This window comes from Bombina bombina, chromosome 7, assembly GCF_027579735.1.
Source record: "Bombina bombina isolate aBomBom1 chromosome 7, aBomBom1.pri, whole genome shotgun sequence".
Taxonomy (NCBI): domain Eukaryota; kingdom Metazoa; phylum Chordata; class Amphibia; order Anura; family Bombinatoridae; genus Bombina; species Bombina bombina.
Window position 1 is genome coordinate 355,474,919 of NC_069505.1, and position 22,841 is coordinate 355,497,759.

The following is a 22,841-nucleotide window of genomic DNA, read 5'->3' on the forward strand; positions in this document are numbered from 1 at the left end:
TGCTGATATTACTATCTCTTTCTTTCCAAGGTAATAATTTATTTTTTGTTCTCAGTTGGATTCTATTATTTCAACTGTTACTAGGGTGAAGGGAGTTTTTTTGCCTCAGGATAAAAAAACCTAAGGGTAAATCTAAGGCTTCTAATTGTTTTCGTTCCTTTCGTCAAAATAAAGAACAAAAACCTAATCCTTCCCCCAATGAAACGGTTTCCAATTGGAAACCTTCCTCAAGTTGGAATAAATCCAAGCCTTTTAAGAAACCAAAGTCAGCCCATAAGTCCGCATGAAGGTGCGGCCCTCATTCCAGCTCAGTTGGTAGGGGACAGATTAAGTTTTTTCAAGGATGTTTGGGCAAATTCTGTCCAAAATCAATGGATTCAGAGCATTGTCTCTCAGGGGTACCGAATAGGATTCAGAGTAAAACCTCCTGTGAGAAGATTTTTTCTCTCACGCATCCCAGTAAATCCAGTAAAAGTTCAGGCTTTCCTGAAGTGTGTTTCAGACCTGGGGGTTTCAGGGATAATCATGCTGGTTCCTTTTCAGGAACAAGGTCTGGGGTTTTATTCAAATGTATTCATTGTCCCAAAGAAAGAAAATTCATTCAGACTAGTTCTGGATCTGAAAATTTTGAATCGTTATGTAAGAGTACCAACTTTCAAGATGGTGACTATAAGGACTATTCTGCCTTTTGTTCAGCAATGACATGATACAATAGACTTGCAGGATGCTTACCTTCATCTTCCAATTCATCCAGAACATTATTAGTTCCTGAGATTCTCTTTTCTAGACAAGCATTACCAATTTGTTGCTCTTCCATTTGGCCTAGCAACAGCTCCAAGAATTTTTTCAAAAGTTCTAGGTGCCCTACTCTCTTTAATCAGAGAACAGGGTATTGCAGTGTTTCCTTATTTGGACGATATCTTGGTACTAGCTCAGTCTTTACGTTCTGCAGAATCTCACACAAATCAACTAGTGTTGTTTCTTTGTAAACATGGTTGGAGGATCAATTTACCAAAAAGTTTCTTGATTCCTCAGACAAGGGTCACCTTTTTAGGTTTCCAGATAGATTCAGTGTCCATGACTCTGTCTCTAACAGACAAGAGATGTTTGAAATTGGTTGCAGCATGTCGGCATCTTCAGTCTCAGTCATTCCCTTCAGTGGCTATGTGCATGGAAGTTTTAGGCCTCATGACTGCAGCATCGGATGCGTTCATTTGTTTTCAGACAGACAATATTACAACGGTGGCATATGTCAATCATCAGGGTAGGACTCACAGTCCCCAAGCTATGAAAGAAGTATCTCGGATACTTGTTTGGGCGGAATCCAGCTCCTGTCTAATTTATGTGGTTCATATCCCAGGTGTAGACAATTGGGAGGCGGATTATCTCAGCCATCAGACTTTACATCCAGGGGAGTGGTCTCTCCATCCGGATGTGTTTTCTCAGATTGTTCAGATGTGGGGTCTTCCAGAAATTGATCTGATGGCTTCTCATCTAAACAAGAAACTTCCCAGATACCTGTCCAGGTCCAGGGATTCTCAGGCTGAAGCAGTGGATGCGCTGACACTTCCTTGGTGTTATCAACCTGCTTATATCTTCCTGCCTCTAGTTCTTCTTCCAAGAGTGATCTCCAAAATCATCATGGAACAGTCATTTGTGTTGCTGGTGGCTCCAGCATGGCCCCACAGGTTTTGGTATGCAGATCTTGTTCGGATGTCCAGTTGCCAACCTTGGCCACTTCCGTTAAGGCCGGACCTACTGTCTCAAGGTCCGTTTTTCCATCAGGATCTCAAATCATTAAATTTGAAGGTATGGAAATTGAACGCTTAGTGCTAAGTCATAGAGGTTTCTCTGACTCAGTAATTAATACTATGTTACAAGCTCGTTAATCTGTCTCTAGGAAGATTTATTATCGAGTTTGGAAGACTTACATTTCATGGTGTTCTTCTCATAAATTCTCTTGGCATTCTTTTAGAATTCCTAGAATTTTACAGTTTCTTCAGGATGGTTTGGATAAAGGTTTGTCTACAAGTACTTTGAAGGGACAAATCTCTGCTCTTTCTGTTTTATTTCACAGAAAGATTGCTACTCTTCCTGATATTCACTGTTTTGTTCAGGCTTTAGTTCGTATTAAGATTGTCATTGAATCAATTTCTCCTCCTTGGAGTCTTAATTTGGGTTTGAGAGCATTATAGGCTCCTCCATTTGAGCCTATCACACTCTTTGGACATTAAACTACTTTCTTGGAAAGTGTTGTTCCTTTTGGCCATCTCTTCTGCTAGAAGAGATTCTGAGCTTTCTGCTCTTTCTTGTGAATCTCCTTTTCGGATTTCTCATCAGGATAAGGCAGTTTTGCGGACATTTAAGTTCTTACCTAATGTTGTGAATTCTAACATTAGTAGAGAAATTGTTGTCCCTTCCTTGTGTCCTAATCCTAAGAATTCTTTGGAAAAATCCTTACATTCTTTGGATGTGGTGAGAGCTTTGAAATATTATGTTGAAGCTACTAAAGATTTCAGGAAGACATCTATTTGTTATATTCTCTGTTCTATTTGTTATATTCTCTGGTTCTAGGAAAGGTCAGAAGGCTTCTGCTATTTCCTTGGCCTCTTGGTTAAAGCTTTTGATTCATCAAGCTTATTTAGAGTCGGGTCAGGCCCCGCCTCAGAGAATTACAGCTCATTCTACTAGATCAGTCTCCACTCCGTGGGCTTTTAAGAATGAAGCTTCAGTTGATCAGATTTGCAAAGCGGCGACTTGGTCCTCTTTGCATACATTTACTAAATTCTACCGTTTTGATGTATTTGCTTCTTCAGAAGCAGTTTTTGGTAGAAAAGTTCTTCAGGCAGCTGTTTTAGTTTGATTCTTCTGCTGATGTTTTAAGTTTTTCTTTTCTTCATGAGAATAACTTATATTTTGGGTTGTGGATTAATTTTTCAGCATATGGCTATTGTTTATTTTTATCCCTCCCTCTCTAGTGACTCTTGCATGGAGTTCCACATCTTGGGTATTTGATATCCCATACGTCACTAGCTCATGGACTCTTGCCAATTACATGAAAGAAAACATAATTTATGTAAGAACTTACCTGATAAATTCATTTCTTTCATATTGGCAAGAGTCCATAAGACTCACCCTTTTCTTATGGTGGTTATGATTTTTTTGTATAAAGCACAATTATTTCCAGATTCCTTTGTTGATGCTTTTTACTCCTTTCTTTATCACCCCACTACTTGGCTATTCGTTAAACTGAATTGTGGGTGTGGTGAGGGGTGTATTTGTAGGAATTTTGAGGTTTGGGAAACTTTGCCCCTCCTGGTAGGATTGTATATCCCATACGTCACTAGCTGATGGACTCTTGCCAATATGAAAGAAATGAATTTATCAGGTAAGTTCTTACATAAATTATGTTTTTCCACCTCGTCTACGTTTAAAAAGTTGTTACCAGACTCTCAACTGGATTTGTGGGGCTCCATTCCTAAGGTGGATGCGGACAGAGCGGCTACCTCCTGGTGCGACTCTTTGTCAGAACTCATTGAGATGGAGTCTCCCCTTGAGGATTTTTAAGACAGAATTAAAGCTCTGAGAATTGCTCATTCTTTTATCTGTGATGTGAACATGCAAATTATTCACCTAAATGCAAAGGCCTCTGGCTTTGTGGTCCTAGCCTGCCGGGCACTTTGGTTGAAGTCTTGGTCTGTGGATATGACTTCTAAGTCCAGACTCCTTTCTCTTCTCTTCAAGGGAAAGATTTTATTTGGTCCAGGCCTGGACTCATTACACATTATTTCTACGGTTACCGGAGGCAATGGTGCCTTTCTACTGCAAGATAAGAAGAACAAGTCTAAGGGATGACAATCTTCTTATTTTCATTAGTTTCGTTCTGACAAATCAATGACAACAATCCTCCTCCAAGCCCAAGCAACCCAAGAGCACTTGGAAGCTGGCTCAGTCCTGGAATAAATCCAAGCAGAATAAGAAGCCTGACGAAAACAAATCGGCATGAAGGGGCGGCCCCCAATCTGAGATCGGATCGTGTAGGGGCAGACTGTCTCTTTTTTCAGACACCTGGTTCAAGGACATACATGATCTGTGTGTCCTGGATGTGGTATCTCAGGGATACAAGATAGGCTTCAAATCTCATCTGCCAAGGGGCAGATTCCTTCTCTCAAATCTGTCTACCAGAAAAGAGGGATGCCTTTCTAGGTTGTAGTCAGCATCTATCCTCCTTAGGAGTTGTTGTCCCGGTGCCTATCAAAGAAAGAGGTTTCGGGTTATTCAAACCTTTGTGTGGTCCCAAAGAAGGAGGGAACTTTCCAGCCAATTCTGGACCTAAAGTGCTTAAACAAATTTCTCAGTGTCCCTTCTTTCAAGATGGAGATGATAAGGTCCATCCTTCCTTTAATTCAGGAAGGCCAGTTTATGACCACTATAGATCTAAAGGATGCTTACCTTCAAGTTCCAATCCACAGGGAACTCTTTCAGTTCCTGAGGTTTGCATTCCTGGACCAGCACTTCCAGTTCATTGCCCTTCTGTTAGGCCTGGCTACTGCTCCAATAATCTTTTCAAAAGTATTGGGGGCTCTTCTAATCGTTGCCAGAAGTCAGGGTATTGCAGTAGCCCCATACTTGGACAATATTCTGGTGCAAGCACCATCCTTTCATCTTGCTGAGGAATTCTCGGAGTCCCTTCTCAGTCTTCTTCGATCACATGGATAGAAGATAAACCTGTCCTGAGGGACATGCTTCTTAAGACCATTCTGCGTGATTGTGGCTATGGACGTAAGCCTATCCGAATGGGAAGCTGTTTGGGGTGCCAGGAATGCACAGGGGTTGTGGAATCAGGAGGAATCCTCCCTCCTGATCAATATTTTGGAACTACCGGGCAATCTTCAAGGCCTTGAAGGCTTGGCCACTTCTGGGTTCGTCCCAATTTATCAGATTCCATTCAGACAATATAACCTTGGTGGCTTACATCAACCATCAGGGGAAACGAGAAGTTCCTTGGCGATGAAGGAAGTATCTCAGATTCTGGAGTGGGTGGAGGCCCACAGCTGTTCGCTGTCAGCGAACCACATTCCGGATGTTGACAACAGGGAAGTAGATTTTCTTAGCAGGCAATCTTTCCATCCAGGGGCGTGGTCTCTACATCCTGAGGTGTTTGCAGAGATATGCAGCAAGTCACAGGTTATGTATAAAATTCAGGTAAACATTTCTAGCATATATGTTTTTTATTGCATTTATAACAAGCAGTTTTGTTCAAATTCAAAGAACATTTCATTGTTAGTTATTTTCCTTATTATAAAGTAGGTGAAAGGTTCTATTTCCAATAGTTGGCATATACAAACATATACTTCCTTTTTTTCTCCAGCTCACAACCACAAGTTTGCAGGAAGCAGATGTCAAACCACATAAACTTTCCTGCACACTGCTGATAAACTTACGTAGACTACTTATCAGCAAGTCTTAAAGATTATGATATGTTTTTGCCAGACATTTACATTAATCATAGGTCATGAGTAAATGATCCGTTATACCTATTAGTAATATATTGTGATTTTGGATAACAGGAAGATGATGGCTAAACATGGTCTTTTGTCGTCTGAAATAAGCATATATAAACCCCTTACTCTTACACTAGGCACTTCAGCCTTCACCTGATAAACAGACTTGTCAAGACTGTTGGATTGGTATGTAAATGATATATTATTATTGCAAGCATATAATTTAGTAAATACTCTGTATATATAAGGATTTGTAATGAACAACTGATTTATATAACTGTAAATGAGATTTCTAACCATAGTCTTTATATTCTGTAATATTTTGTTTACTGCATAATAAAAATACATTATTATAATATACTTACTCTCTCTCCATCCTTTCTTAAATATTGTACTCACTATTTCTTATGTAAGTTATATAGGAAGTGAGGCCATTCTACTTATATAATATTAGAGTTTGGTGCCCTGATATTAAGAATACAGAATAACCATTCTCTAAGACCCTATAAGGGAGGAAAGGCATATAACCCATTGCAGGGGGACGCCGGAGATAGATCTCATGGCGTCCCGTCTCAATATCAAGCTACCAAGGTACGGGTCGAGGGATCCCCAAGCGGATCTAATAGATGCACTAGCAGTGCCCTGGAGGTTCAAACTCATATATCTTTTTCCTCCATTACTGCTTCTTCCTCGAGTGGTTCCCCGCATCAAGCAGGAGCGGGTATCAGTAATCTTGATTGCTCCATTGTGGCTGCGAAAGACATGGTTCGTGGATCTAGTGGGGATGTCCTCATCTCCTCCGTGGAAGTTACCTTCTCGCAGAGACCTGCTAATACAAGGTCCATTTGGTCCTCAAAATCTAGATCCTCTGAGGCTGACTGTGTTGAGATTGAACGCTTAGTCTTAGCCAAGCGAGGTAAAGCAAGAGTGTCATTGATACTCTTATTCAAGCTCGTAAACTAGTTACTCAGCATATCTACCACAAGGTGTGGAGGACCTACTTATTCTGGTGTGAAGAGCGTGGTTTTCCTGGCCCAGAGTTAAGGTTGCCAGGATCTTATGTTTTCTCCAAGATGGGGTGGAATTAGGGTCTTTCTTCTAGTTCCCTGAGGGGACAGATTTCGGCCCTGTCGGTTTTATTGCACAAGAGATTGGCTGAGCTTCCAGACGTACAGTCCTTTGTTAAGGCTCTGATTAGGATCAGACCTGTGTTTAAATCTGGGGCTCCTCCTTGGAGCCTAAATCTTGTTCTTTGGGTTTTGAAACAGGTTCTGTTTGAGCTTCTGCATTCCGTTGACATTAAATTGTTATCTTAAAAGGTTCCCTTTTTGTTGACTATTGCCTCTGCGCACAGTTTCTGAGATCTCTGCTTTGCAATGTGAGCCCCCTTATCTGATTTTTCATGCAGATAAGGCAGTTTTACATACTAAATTAGTTTTTCTTCCTAAGGTTGTGTCAGTTTGCAACATCAATCAGGAGATTGTGGTTCCTTCCTTGTGTCCTAATCCTTCTTCATCGAAGGAACGCTTACTTCACAATTTGGATCAGATTTGTAAGGCGGCTACCTGGTCCTCCTTACATACTTTTTAAAAATTTCACAAGTTTGATGTTTTTGCTTCGGCTGAAGCAGCTTTTGGGAGAAAGGTTTTGCAGGCGGTGATGTTCTCAGAATAGGGTCTGCCTCTTCCTTTTTGTTCCCTCCCGTTATTCATTCATTGTCCTCTGGAGCTTGGGTATAGTTTTCCCAACAGTAAGGAATGAAGCTGTGGACTCTCCCTATCTTAGGAAGGAAAACATAATTTTTGCTTACCAGATAAATTAATTTCCTTCCGGATAGGGAGAATTTTTTCTTGTCTATGGGCGATCCCCTATTTATTTTATTCTTCTGGCACCATTTATTCCCTAATGTTTCTCCTTTTCCTTGTTCCCTCGGCAGAATGACTGGAGTAATGTGGAAGTGGGAGGGATATTTAAGCCTTTGGCTAGGGTGTCTGCCTCCTCCTGGTGGCCAGGTGTTGTATTTCCCAACAGTAAGGAATGAAGCCGTGGACTCTCTCTATCCGGAAGGAAAGGAATTTATCTGGTAAGCATACATTTGGCTAGATTACGAGTCTTGCGTTAGGGTTAAAAAGCAGCGTTGAGAGGTCCCAACGCTGCTTTTTAACAGCCGTTGGTATTATGAGTCTTGCAGGTACAGGCTCACCGCTCACTTTTTTGGCGCGACTCTAAAATACCGCAAATCCACTTACGTCAATTGCGTATCCTATATTTTCAATGGGATTTTCCTAACGCCGGTTTTACTAGTCTTCCTAAAAGTGAGCGGTAGACCCTCTCCTGTCAAGACTGGTACCGCATTTAAAAGTCAGTAGTTAAGAGTTTTATGGGCTAACGCCGTAACAAAAAACTCTTAACTATCAAAAAACAAGAGTCTGGACTAAGTCTAACCCTCTTAGCCTCTCTAAATAAGACTGATATCTCCCTACTCAGTCCAATAAAGAATACAAAAACTTGGGTGTAAGAGAGGCGCTGTATGAACAGCTGAGAGAACCAACAATAGCTAAAAAAGTTTAAATAAAAATATCTCAATATGTATAATACAGTGTATCGTAAAATTAGATATATATCAATATGTATAATAAACAAACATAGAAAGGGATGATATAAGCTAGTTTAATAAAAAACAATAATAAATAACAATAGTAAGTTGTGGCCACAACTAAATAAAATGATGAAGAAAAATTAGCAGCATAGATTTACAATTCACAAATCAAAACGCTATTAATTAACTATGACGGTTCAGCGATGTAATATCACTTAGATAAGGTGCAATACTAAGCCTCCTGTAAGTAAATAAAACTGAAATAGTTGGCTTGTAATTTCTCCGATAATGTCCGTATGTGATTTAAAACTGGTGAGTTAGGGTATCCTTTGTGAATGAAATAGTCCCATTGAAAGTGTGTAGGCAAATTCCTATTGCGTGTACTGAGTTGAGCTTCGTGAGTTGAAGTGAGAGACAGGGCAATCAGCTGTTTTGCCGTACTGTGTTAAAGTGCAAGTGATAGATAGTTCTTTGTTAAGTGAACTGGTAGATACGTGAATTTCTTTGAATTAACTTCTTTGCAAAAAAGTGACAAATTTTCTTATTTAAGAATATTTTATCAATGTGATATTTATAAAATGTTCAATGTGAATCTTCAGCTGTATGACAGGCTTATTAGCTGCGCTCCCCGGCCAGCGTATGTGTGTAAATGCGTGGCGGAAGTACTCACAGCTGCTTCACTGTCTTGTAACAGCACTGAATCCTTTCTAGTTGCCGTTCGGCTGTTCCGTTGAAAGAATGGACAATGGTCTCCTTGATCTTCCTGGATCCTCCTGGATCTTTCCTGGGTACTATCGATAGATGATGGGTGACAATGGAAAGTGTAAACAGACTCCACAGCTTCCTATCTACGCGTTTCAGCACTATGAGTGCCTTTATCAAGAATGTTTTCGTGGAGTCAGAATGTTCCTTTTAAATGGTTCTCATAACCCGTATGTAAGACCCGTATGTTAGTAATGGGTCCTAGAGGTTCTCGGCTTTAGATATATTGTATCAAAGTGTTTTACAGAGTATCCAGTACCAAGCAAAGTAGTCTATCTGCAGAGATACTTTTTTGGCGCGACTCTAAAATACCGCAAATCCACTTACGTCAATTGCGTATCCTATATTTTCAATGGGATTTTCCTAACGCCGGTTTTACGAGTCTTCCTAAAAGTGAGCGGTAGACCCTCTCCTGTCAAGACTGGTACCGCATTTAAAAGTCAGTAGTTAAGAGTTTTATGGGCTAACGCCGTAACAAAAAACTCTTAACTAAAGTGCTAAAAAGTACACTAACGCCTATAAACTACCTATTAACCCCTAAACCGAGGCCCCCCCAACTCGCAAATAATATAACATTTTTAACCCCAAATCTGCTGAACCGGAGATCGCCACCACTATAATAAATGTATTAACCCCTAAACCGTTGTACTCCCGCATCGCAAACACTACTTAAATTTTATTAACCCCTAATCTGCCACCCCTAACATTGCCGCCACCTACCTACATTTATTAACTCCTAATCTGCCGCCCCCAACGTCGCCGCCACTATATTAAATGTATTAACCCCTAAATCTAACCCTAACACCCCCTAACTTAAATATAATTTTAATAAATCTAAATAAAATTACTATAATTAACTAAATAAATCATATTTAAAACTAAATACTTACCTATAAAATAAACCCTAAGCTAGCTACAATATAACGTATAGTTACATTGTAGCTAGTTTAGAGTTTATTTATATTTTACAGGCAAGTTTGTATTTATTTTAACTAGGTAGAATAGGTATTAAATACAAGGAGTGCAGAATTATTAGGCAAGTTGTATTTTTGAGGATTAATGTTATTATTGAACAACAACCATGTTCTCAATGAACTTAAAAAACTCATTAATATCAAAGCTGAATAGTTTTGGAAGTAGTTTTTAGTTTGTTTTTAGTTATAGCTATTTTAGGGGGAGATCTGTGTGTGCAGGTGACTATTACTGTGCATAATTATTAGGCAACTTAACAAAAAACAAATATATACCCATTTCAATTATTTATTTTTACCAGTGAAACCAATATAACATCTCAACATTCACAAATATACATTTCTGACATTCAAAAACAAAACAAAAACAAATCAGTGACCAATATAGCCACCTTTCTTTGCAAGGACACTCAAAAGCCTGCCATCCATGGATTCTGTCAGTGTTTTGATCTGTCACCATCAACATTGCGTGCAGCAGCAACCACAGCCTCCCAGACACTGTTCAGAGAGGTGTACTGTTTTCCCTCCTTGTAAAGCTCACATTTGATGATGGACCACAGGTTCTCAATGGGGTTCAGATCAGGTGAACAAGGAGGCCATGTCATTAGATTTTCTTCTTTTATACCCTTTCTTGCCAGCCACGCTGTGGAGTTCTTGGACGCGTGTGATGGAGCATTGTCCTGCATGAAAATCATGTTTTTCTTGAAGGATGCTGACTTCTTCCTGTACCACTGCTTGAAGAAGGTGTCTTCCAGAAACTGGCAGTAGGACTGGGAGTTGAGCTTGACTCCATCCTCAACCCGAAAAGGCCCCACAAGCTCATCTTTGATGATACCAGCCCAAACCAGTACTCCACCTCCACCTTGCTGGCGTCTGAGTCGGACTGGAGCTCTCTGCCCTTTACCAATCCAGCCACGGGCCCATCCATCTGGCCCATCAAGACTCACTCTCATTTCATCAGTCCATAAAACCTTAGAAAAATCAGTCTTGAGATATTTCTTGGCCCAGTCTTGACGTTTCAGCTTGTGTGTCTTGTTCAGTGGTGGTCGTCTTTCCTGCCTTTCTTACCTTGGCCATGTCTCTGAGTATTTCACACCTTGTGCTTTTGGGCACTCCAGTGATGTTGCAGCTCTGAAATATGGCCAAACTGGTGGCAAGTGGCATCTTGGCAGCTGCACGCTTGACTTTTCTCAGTTCATGGGCAGTTATTGGTTTTTCCACACGCTTCTTTCGACCCTGTTGACTATTTTGAATGAAACACTTGATTGTTCGATGATCACGCTTCAGAAGCTTTGCAATTTTAAGAGTGCTGCATCCCTCTGCAAGATATCTCACTATTTTTGACTTTCTGAGCCTGTCAAGTCCTTCTTTTGACCCATTTTGCCAAAGGAAAGGAAGTTGCCTAATAATTATGCACACCTGATATAGGGTGTTGATGTCATTAGACCACACCCCTTCTCATTACAGAGATGCACATCACCTAATATGCTTAATTGGTAGTAGGCTTTCGAGCCTATACAGCTTGGAGTAAGACAACATGCATAAAGAGGATGATGTGGTCAAAATACTCATTTGCCTAATAATTCTGCACTCCCTGTAGTTATTAACTATTTAATAACTACCTAGCTAAAATAAAGTCAAATTTACCTGTAAAATAAATCCTAACCTAAGTTACAATTACACCTAACACTACACTATAATTAAATAAATTCCCTAAACTAAATACAATTAAATACAATTAAAAACAATTATCTAAAGTACGGAATAAAACAAACACTAAATTACAGAAAATAATAAAATAATTACAAGTTTTTTAAACTAATTACACCTAATCTAATCCCCCTAACAAAATAAAAAAGCCCCCCAAAATAATAAAAAGCCCTACCTTACACTAAATTACAAATAGCCCTTAAAGGGGCATTGCCCCGAAGTAATCAGCTCTTTTACCTGTAAAAAAAATACAATACCCCCCAACATTAAAACCCACCACCCACACACCCAACCCTACTCTAAAACCCACCCAATCCCTCCTTAATAAAACCTAACACTAACCCCTTGAAGATCACCCTACCTTGAGACGTCTTCACCCAACCGGGCAGAAGTGGTCCTCCAGACGGGCAGAAGTCTTCATCCAAGTCGGGAAGAAGAGGTCCTCCAGACGGGCAGAAGTCTTCATCCAGACGGCAAGAGAATCGCTCTCTTGGTGGCTCTGTCCAGATCGCCTGTCCCAGGGGACATCCTTCTTGAGACCATCTTGGGAGATTTTGACTACGGACGTAAGTCTATCAGGATGGGGAGCTGTTTGGGGTGCCAGGAAGGCACAGGGCCAGTGGACTCAAGTGGAATCTCTTCTTGTTATCAACATGGATCCCCAAGCATAGCTGATAGATGCCTTAGCAGTGCCCTGGGAGTTCAACCTAGTTTACATGTTTCCACCGTTACTACTTCTTCCTTGGGTATTGGCCTGCATCAAGTAGGAGCAAACCTTGACTATTCTAATTGCTCCATCGTGGCTGTGAAGGATGTGGATTGCGGACCTGGTGGGGATGTCATCATCTCCTCCATGGAGGTTACCTTGTCGCAAAGATCTGCTGGAACAGGGTCCCTTTGTTCATCAAAATCTAGATTCTCTGATGCTGACTGCGTGGAGATTGAATACTTAGTCTTAGCCAAGAGAGGGTTTTCTGAGAGAGTGATTGATACTCTCATTCAAGCTAGAAAGCCGTTCACTCATCGCATCTATCATAAAGTGTGGAGAACCTACTTATTCTGGTGGATTCCCATGGCATAAGGTCAAGGTGTCCAGGATTCTTTCCTTTCTCCAAGACGGTTTGGAGTAGGGACTTGCTGCGAGTTCCTTAAAGGGACAGATCTCGTTCTTTCTATGTTACTACACAGGAGGCTTGCTGAGCTCCCTGATATTCAGTCTTTTGTTCAGGCTCTGTCTAGAATACGGCCTGTGTTTAGACATTCCGCTCCTTGGAGTTTGAATTTGGTTCTTAAGGTTCTGCAGAGGGCTCCGATTGAGCCCATGCATTTGGTGGACTTTAAATTACTGTCTTGGAAGGTTATTTTTCTACTGGCTATTGCTTCGACACGCAGAGTCTCTGAGATGGCCGCCTTGCAATGTGAGCCTCCTTACTTAGTTTTTCATGCTGATAAGGCTGTTCTTCACACTGGGTTGGGTTTTCTCTCTAAGGTTGTGTCTGATCGCAACATCAATCAGGAGATTGTGGTTCCTTCCTTGTGTCCTAATCCTTCTTCCTCGAAGGAATGATTACTTCATAACTTGGATCTGGTTCAGGCTTTGAAATTCTACAAAGAATTTTAGACAGACTTCAGCATTGTTTTCTATTCTGGGAAGCGCAGAGGGCAGAAGGCTTCTTCAACTTCCCTATCTTTTTGGTTGAGAAGCATTATCTGCTTAGCATATGAAACAGCAGGACATAAGCCTCCTCAGAGGATTACGGCTCATTCAACTAGAGCTGTGGCTTCTTCTTGGGCCTTCAAGAATGAGGACGTTTTAGAAATTTGAAGTTTTTGCTTTGGCTGAAGCATCTTTTGGGAGGGAAGTTTTGCAGGCTGTGGTGCCCTCAGAATAGGGTCCACCTCTCTTTTACCCTCCCGTTTTTATTCAGAACTTGTGTATATATTTCCCACTAGTAAGGAATGAAGCCGTGGAGTCTCCTCATATTAAGATGGAAAACATAAATTATGCTCACCAGATAATTTCCTTTCCATCTGTATGAGGAACGTTCATGGCCCCCGCTCTGGGGTGTCTTTGCCTCCTCCTGGTGGCCAAGTTCTGTATTCCCGCTAGTAAGGAATGAAGCCGTGGACTCTCCTCATATAGATGGAAAGGAAATTATCTGGTAAAAATAATTTATGTTTTTTTCTTTTATATGTAGCGATCTGTGTTTGGGGTCTTTGTGCGCATTGTTTTTGCACACATGTCGACTTGTTTTGCTCCTCGTCTGATAGCAAGCGCTGGGTTAGTTTTCGCATGCATGCATTTTAGCTTGCTTCGGTTTCACAAACATAGTCTATTTATTTTGCACACATTGGTCTTTTGTTTGCCTGTTAGTTTGATCATCTTATCTTGGTGCTTGTTTTTCCCCCTCTGCACTGTGTCGGGTTATCACTCATCACTTTTCCACCGCTGCTGGATGGATTCTCAAACACTTCTTCGCCTTCTTTAACCATATTTTTTGAAGGAGGGGAGATTTTCAATTCTGACAAGAGCTTCTTTTTTGGGTGTAAGATTCCATGCTTGTCCTGCTTTTATTCCTTATTTACGTTTGTTATGTGGGACTCACTAGTCCCTCATAGAAAATGTGATTTGAAATGCATTTTAAAATATTACTAGATATATACTCATGTTTAGTTTCTATAGATAGATGTTAAAATATATCAGATGGGATATATATGTTGACCAGATAAGTTTATTAATACAAGAAATTATAGTATATTAAATAAACATTTTAAGGTGAGATATTTAAACTGCAGCAATATTGATTAATATTGATTAATATTAATAAATAAAATGTATATGTTTATCTGACTTATCTTGTATATCAGTTCATCTGCTATACTGGTACATATTTAATTTCCTAGTCACATCTTATATCATAGACATACATGAGCATTATAGTTATGTATTAATACATGTCTCAGCAGCGTTTAAGACATGGGCTCAAAATCTATGATGCATTTATATATAGTAACATATACACCTAGATTACGAGTCTTGCGTTAGGGTTAAAAAGCAGCGTTGAGAGGTCCCAACGGTCCTTTTTAACGCCCGCTGGTATTCTGAGCCTTGCAGGTACAGGTGTACCGCTCACTTTTTTTCCGCAACTCGAACATACCGCAAATCCACTTACGTCAATTGCGTATCCCATATTTTCAATGGGACTTGCATAACGCCGGTATTACGAGTCTTGGAAAAAGTGAGAGGTACACCCTCTCCTGTCAAGACTCTTACCGCATTTAAAAGTCAGTAGTTAAGAGTTTTATTGGCGAACGCCGTAACATAAAACTTTTAACTAAAGTGCTAAAAAGTACACTAACACCCATAAACTACCTATTAACCCCTAAACAAAGGTCCCCCACATCGCAAACACTTAAATAAAATTTTTAACCCCTAATCTGCCGACCATCACCGCCACTTTAATAAATATATTAACCCCTAAACCACTGCACTCCCACTAGCTTAGGGTTTATTTTTATTTTACAGACAAGTTTGTATTTATTTTAACTAGGTACAATAGTTATTAAATAGTTATTAACTATTTAATAACTTCCTCGTTAAAATAAAGACAAATTGACCTGTAAAATAAAATAACCTAACCTAAGTTACAATTACACCTAACACTACACTATAATTAAATTAATTCCTTACACTAACTACAATTAAATACAATTATCTAAATTACGGGGGGAAAAAACACTAAATTACAGAAAATAATAAAATAATTACAAGTTTTTTAAACTTATTATACCTAATCTAATCCTAGCAGAGAAAAGGTCGTGCTGCTACAGGGAACTTCCGCAGGAAGGCAAAGGATAAGGGGAACAGACTAACTCCAAAAAAATTTTTTACCTAATCTTATCCCCCCTAATAAAATAAAAAAGCCCCCCAAAATAATAAAAATCCCTACCCTACACTAAATTACAAATAGCTCTTAAAAGGGCTTTTTGTGGGGCATTGCCCCGAAGTAATCAGCTCTTTTACCTGTAAAAAAAAATACAATACCCCCACAACATTAAAACCCACCACCCACACAACCAACCCTACTCTAAAACCCACCCAATCCCCCCTTAATAAAACCTAACACTAACTCCTTGAAGATCACCCTGCCTTGAGACGTCTTCACCCAACCGGGCCAAAGTCCTCAACAAAGCCGGGCAAAGTGGTCCTCCAGACGGGCAGAAGTCTTCATCCAAGCCGGGAAGAAGAGGTCCTCCAGACGGGCAGAAGTCTTCATCCAGACGGCATCTTCTATCTTCATCCATCCGGAGCGGAGTGGGTCCATCTTCAAGACATCCGATGCGGAGCATCCTCTTTTGTCTTGATCTGACGACTAAATGACGGTACCTTTAAGTGACGTCAGCCAATCAGAATTAAGGTAGAAAAAAAATCCTATTGGCTGATGCAATCAGCCAATAGGATTGAAATTCAATCCTATTGGCTGATCCAATCAGCCAATAGGATTGAGCTTGCATTCTATTGGCTGATTGGAACAGCCAATAGAATGCAAGCTCAATCCTATTGGCTGATTGGATCAGCCAATAGGATTTTTTCTACCTTAATTCCGATTGGCTGATATATTAACCCAAATCCCATTAAAAAGATAGGATACGAAATTGACGTAAGGGGATTTGCGGTAAGCTAAAATCACGGAAAAAAAGTGAGCGGTAGACCCTCTCCTGCCTGACTCGTAATACCAGCAGACGTTAAAAAGCAGCGTTAGGACCCCTTAACGCTGCTTTTTAAGGCTAACGCAAGACTAGTAATCTAGCCGTAAATTTTCACCACATCTGGTAAACAGGAAATCCTGAGTATCCAACTCAGCAAGGGGATAATCAACTCTTGCATGCAAAGTGGTTCCCCCTGATGAAAAACCTGTTTATTTTGCATATAGTTAGGCCTCAAAGAGTTCAGTCCCAGAGCCAGAGACTGTATATTTCCACATGGGGTCATTTACCTAAATCTTTTCTTACATGGAAGAAAGATCAGGAAATCAACTTGAGAGAACTATGTTTGTGTATTTCATTATCAGTTCAAGCCGAGCGACTGTTCCTTCCAGGGGGCCTGTAATTTTATTATCCATCTTGGGCAGGAAACCCATATATGGACATACACATCTGAGGGCTCCATAATGCTAATATTTACTGTGAAGTGGCCGATTGGTCTTATCTATACAAAGGTCTAAATCCTTTGTTCTCAACTTGTCTTCAGCAGTGAGGGGGCAGGGGCTATAGTGAGACCAATTTATATCAAATTAGATATTAGCCAAAAATGAAATATTAGATTTTGTGATACATCTGTAGTTTATTCAATGTTATTTCACAGGTACCCTGACATTGCAGTAAACAGTCCAATGAATTAGCTTTTGGTCTTTATATTTTTTATATAAGGAAGGTTGAAATTTTGTACATAAATTTCACCTTCTGCATCCTACTGGGAATAGAGCAAAGAGTAGGTTGAGTTATCTATAATTTGCTATTTTGTATCTTCTTCCTAAGTTTGGCTGGGATATGATCTTTCAATATTATGAAAAGGTTTAATTTTATAGGCTTCCATTAAAATATAGAAATAGAAGGAATCTGGTCTCTGATTATCTCTGCTTGTCATTTTATAACCCAAATTTTAATGGTACACCTCTTTCTTCACAAATATGTTTTTTTTATGTGTGTTTACCATTGCAGGTCAAATCAGACTCTCCTGTGGTTGCTGTCTATCAAAAACAAAGATCCTATGGGTTACCAAGTTTTTTAACGTACGAAGTTAGTATTACTGATGTCAAAGTTTTAAGCCAAGGTTCTTTATTCACTACACTCACAATATCCAGCTATCTGTCTGAGCAAACTATTAATGTTCCTGTTAAACTGATTTCAGTAACTGGACCACCAGGTATGTAATTAATGTATTTGCAAAATGTATTTAATTCCTGTAGTGTTCTGTTTTTTGTTGTTTTTTTTAAAATAAGAAGCACCTGCATATAAGACATGCTAAAGACTGAAGGTAAAAAAGTAAAGGGTTTCCTTTAAGTCTGTGATAAGTTGCTAAAGTAGATCATATTAAAGTGACAGTAAAGCTAATTATAAAAAATGATGGTTGTCAAAAGCAGAGGAGTATGCGTCCATGCTGTGCTGTCTGTGTGGAGTGAGCAGTACAACCTCTTATTGGAGTTACTGCTTGGTGACAAGTTCATGAAGTAAAAAATTAAAAAGGGTTATGAGCTGATAGAGAGGTAATTAAACAAGAACCCACAGGAGTACTAAAGCTTTGATAAGGATTTAGACACTAGCATTTAGCACTAGCACACACTATACACATCTACTTTAGAGCTTTGTTATCCTGTTATAGATAAAACTTTCCTGTTTAAAATCTTAAATATAGGTCTATACTCAAATGAATTCAGTGTGAAAATGTGAACAACTATTCTTTACAAGTTATACAATAATTACATCCCTTTGCTGTGTGTTTTCTGGTTAATTCAGTAGCAAAATCTGAGCAACATTTCTGTGGTTGCTTTTCAGTAATGCAGACTGGCAGGTATTTCTTTCATCAGATGGTGAGTCCACATGTTATCACGTGTAAGAATTCACACAGAATTGACCAACTAGAAGGAGGCAAAAGATATCCCAACACACCAGAGCTTTAAATCCCTCCAACTTCCCATGATCCTCAGTCATTTTCTTTTGTCGCCTTGATGAAGCGAGGGGATATTTGAATTGCATATCTACTTGTCAATGAAAGGGGTTCTCTAACTGATCGAATGTCCATATCATCTTCACAGTACCCTGTTGGTCAGAGGGGTAGACAGGGATTTATCAGCCAAGCAGTGAAAAATGTCCCAAGCCTCCCATGTGAAATGTGGACGTGTCCACCAATCCCCTGGTCAAGAGTTTGCTGCTCCTTAATCCCCTGGTCGAGAGTTTGCTGCTCCTTGTGGATTCACAGCCCTCCCCAGGTGAAATGAAGACTTGTCCACCAATCCCCTTGGGCAAAAAATTATATTACTTGTTAAAGATCCTTGACATCGTACTTGCAAGCCCACTGTTATTAGTTATGGAGTAGTAACACTTGCACCTGGTCTCAATTAACCCCTTCACGCAGTTAGGACGTTCCATGCCATCCTAACAGCACTGGGCTTTAATGTCATTAGGATGGCATGGAACATCCTACCATATACGGTGTCCTGCAGCTTCCCCCTTTGACAAGTCAAGAACCAACCTGGGGGACGTGCCTAGCAGCATAGGCAGGTCTCCATGATCTGAACCCAGCCTTAAAATTATGTGATTGCATAAACGATCATATGATTTCATTTTTACTAATAGTGTTTACTTTGGAACGTTTTACACTATAGTGGGTTAAGAGTAGGGTAGAAACTGTTTGCAGAGATTTGCAGTGAGGTTGCAGGGAAGGTGGGTGCCTGTATTGCTTGTATAAAGATAATTGATGTCATAGTTTGCTGTTGTGAGAAGAAATTAGAAATATGTGATCAAGTGTAGGTATACACAATTCAGGGCAAGAACTAGAGTGCAAATCAAGTCGAACACATAAATTCAAACTGTGTCTCCACAAACAGCTTTTGACAGGGCATTCCCACCAATTATGAAGCTCTGTTCCCACTGCTCTACAGTCTCTCCAACAGGTTGGGGAATGGGACTTGGAAACCCTATGTAATCTATAAGGGACTCAATGCCAACGTGTTAATAGTTTGAAGTAAAGTTCAATTAAGGTAACACAGTGGATGTCTTAGTAATGGTAATGGCTGCACTCTATTGTTTAGAATCTAATTCTCGTCCAAAATCTCTTTCCCAAGCATATAAACTGTAAGTCTTCTTTAGGGTTGGACAGTCTAGCAAACATTGATAATCCCTAAACCTCTGCCTTCAAACAAGTTTCCCATAGAAAGAGCTGCCTGGTTATTCTTAAAAAAGCCCCTGCTGTGTAAGAGGGCTCGAAAATGTAGTGCTTCAAAACAAAGTTTAGGTTGAAGATTACAGGACTCAACAAACTCTAAATATGAGAACCAATTGTTTCCATTATATGAATCCTCTATTAAGACCATATATGCACAAGAAAAAAGAGAGGACTAATGATAATATTTCAAAAGTCAAAGAATGGCAAGGCCGCACCAATGCAAAATTAGTAACCGATCTTGTATTTATTGTGAGAACAGAAGTAACACTTAATACCATTTATTCATACCAAATAATTGCTAAGTATCATATCATACAGGTTAACAGGAAATAAATACACAAGCCTATACAATTTGCTAGATAATCATAATTTGGAAGCACTTAGTGCAAACAGCACGCTCCCAAAACAGCTAACCTGAAAGTTCCTATTGCAGCCAAATTAGGATCACTTAGTGCAGATGCACGCTTCAAAAGGTAACAAAGGTGTGTTGTTTAGAACGGAAGGTGTCCATATCCAAATGCTTAAACACACTGATGTAAGCATGTCAAATACGGATCAATCCCAAGGAATTATACTTATGTGCAGAGGCTCATGTGATTATTTAACACCACTTGCAAAAGTACCTTTAGATTTTATGATCCATCCACCGGTATGAAGAAAACTGTTGTCGCTACCAAATAGCACTTTTGCAGCTTCACTTGAAACTTGCAAACCAAAGTTTTGTGGCAATGCCGTGCAAGGTAAACAATGAAATTCTAGAAGTCTTGTTCCGTTACAAAGTTAACACCTTTAACTTAGCTGCTTGTGAAGTTTTCCTAGATGTGATACTTTTGTAGCAAAGTCTCACCAAGTGCAGTCTTCACCAAACAAACACCATGTGTGTAATGCCAGACGACGCATTTCGCCCCTCCCACTTAGGGTTTGACCAGGGCTTCATCTGATAGCTGGCTCATAATAGGGCTCATAAGCGTTGGATCTGCCTATCCGGAAGATTGATAGGATAGACTTGTTTTCATAATATTTAATGTGTAGAATGAAAGGGAACCAAAAAAATGAATAAGTCAAATAAGATTGGAAGGCACTTATCAGGGTCTGTAAGAAAGATTGTTAGATCATCTGCAAAAAGACTCAACTTCTAATATGTACCATGTAAAAAAAAAATCCCTGATTAGCAAGTTGGAACGAATAGCAGCAGCTAAAGGCTCAATCGATCGGGACCCATTACTGATAGAAAAAGGTTGGGAACAAAACCTTACAACCTTTACTCAAGCTGTCGGGTTTGAGCACAAGGCTCCAATAACCCTGCAAAAAACTTCTCGTAAGCCAAAGGCTCCCAAGACAGCCCTTGTATAATTCACCCTACAAACAGTTCTGAGCATCAAAGGACAGGGTGAGAAGTGGTAAGCCCATTTTAGCAGACTCAGAGAAAATATTCTATCAGTACCTTGACGACAAACATCTAATATGTTACAAACAACAATGTACCGCTATGTAATTGTTCAAATGTAAGAGATGATGGAAAATCTTGATTAATGTTCATTTGGGGCATAAATTTAAAATATTAACCAAGGTACAAAGAATATTATTTAATTTACAGACTATAATCAGGTACTTACAGCCTGTGAACTGTCCTGTTATTCTAAGAAAAGAGATGTTTGGCCATATTATTTTGATGAGATGTTTCTTATAAACCAATGGTGATTGAAAGGGAGTCATCTCTTTCAATCAACACTGGTTCATAAGAAACATCTCATCAAAATAATATGGCTACACCTCTCTTTTTCTTAGAATAAGAGGACAGTTCACAGTGGAGATACATTTTAGATTGGAATGGAATAAAAGCTACATCTATATGAAATTTACTCAAATATCTAAGTAATTTTTGTAGTAGGAGTATTTAGACCCTTAACATTAAGTGTGGCTATTTTTAGAGGTGTCATTTATTAGGGCAAAAAAGGAGATATGCAAAGGAGGGAACTCAATGAGCCAGAAAATAGGGAAAAGAGCAGTGGAAGGAAAGAGAGAAAAAAAAAGGAAATCATTTCCCCTTTTCTGGGAGACCTCAGGTCCGAATCATAGCTGAAGTTACAGGGGAATGCACAGCCCAAGGTCATGCTGGAGTGTCCAGAAGGGAAGCTCCAGGATGGCTTCCATATAAGCATAAACTTAAAGGGGGGGAGGATAATATCAAATTTCCCATATTATGATTATTCTCCCCTGCTTGCTAAGGGAGAGGGAAGTCAGAAGGAACTTTAAGCTGAAAAAAGGCCTAAATAAGTAGTGATATGCAGGTTTAAACCCACATAGCCTACAATCATCAGGCATTGCTGAATATCACAGAACTTAAATTGTCCAATCCGTATTATACATAGGTGCAACATGGCATATCTCATAACTCAATAAATAAACACAGTGTCTTGCCAAGAACATTAACTCAAACATAGTGAAATTGAGGTTAGCGTAATAGGTTACAAGAACCTATAGTTACGGATGTGAAGGAAAGAGGACTCTCACTGATAGTAAAAAGGATTTATTCATATAGTCATGGTAGACCCCCCGAGGGGTACCTATGAAAACATTAGACAGTAGAGTAGCTAAGCGTCACTTTATGAAGAAGACTTTGCAGCATTCTCAGTAGGTATTTTCTTTGGTTGAGATGTTCTATGAGGACACACTGGAGCAGATACTTGCAGCAAAAATGATGCATCAGAAGATTCTTCTTGAGTATTGACACCTTTAAGTAATAAGTTCCAATGTTGGGGGAGCAATTTAGCTTGTTGAGGAGTAGAGGCGGTATAATGTTGACCTTCTTTGGTGATGAACAGCTTGACAGGTAATCCTCAGCGATATTTTAAGACTGTGAGCCCTCAAGATTTTGGTATAGTCAGCAAAAGTCTTGTGTAAAAAAGGATATGAGCACATAAATCAGGGAAAAGCTGGATATTCTCAAATAGTGCAGTCTCACCACAACATCACGTTTTTTGTTAGAAATTGATCGCGGCCCGAGGACCCTATGGACCCTGTCACTCATAGTGTCAGAGTCAGTGGCATCCTCTAGTAGTTCTTTAAAAAGCTCCTTTAGAAGGGGGAGTGTCTAGGCAGCGGCCATGTTAGGTCACAATATTTGTAGCTCTGAGTATGATCTCTCATACTCATCCTGCAAGTTGTTTAACCCCTTAAGGACAAGGCCATTTTTCAATTTCTTTCCCTTAAAGACCAGGGCTTTTTTTACATTCCTGCGGTGTTTGTGTTTAGCTGTAATTTTCCTCTTACTCATTTACTGTACCCACACATATTATATACTGTTTTTCTCGCCATTAAACAGACTTTCTAAATATAACATTATTTTC

At 39.6% G+C, this 22,841-nt stretch overlaps 1 protein-coding gene across 1 annotated transcript in view; it reads left to right on the forward strand.

The window, feature by feature from the left end:
- Window positions 1-22,841, forward strand: part of NUP210 (nucleoporin 210) — a 1,597,588-nt gene that overhangs the window by 1,486,558 nt on the left and 88,189 nt on the right. Inside the window, 1 exon segment of the mRNA XM_053721041.1 lies at window positions 17,268-17,472. Within this exon segment, the coding sequence (XP_053577016.1) occupies window positions 17,268-17,472 (205 nt within the window).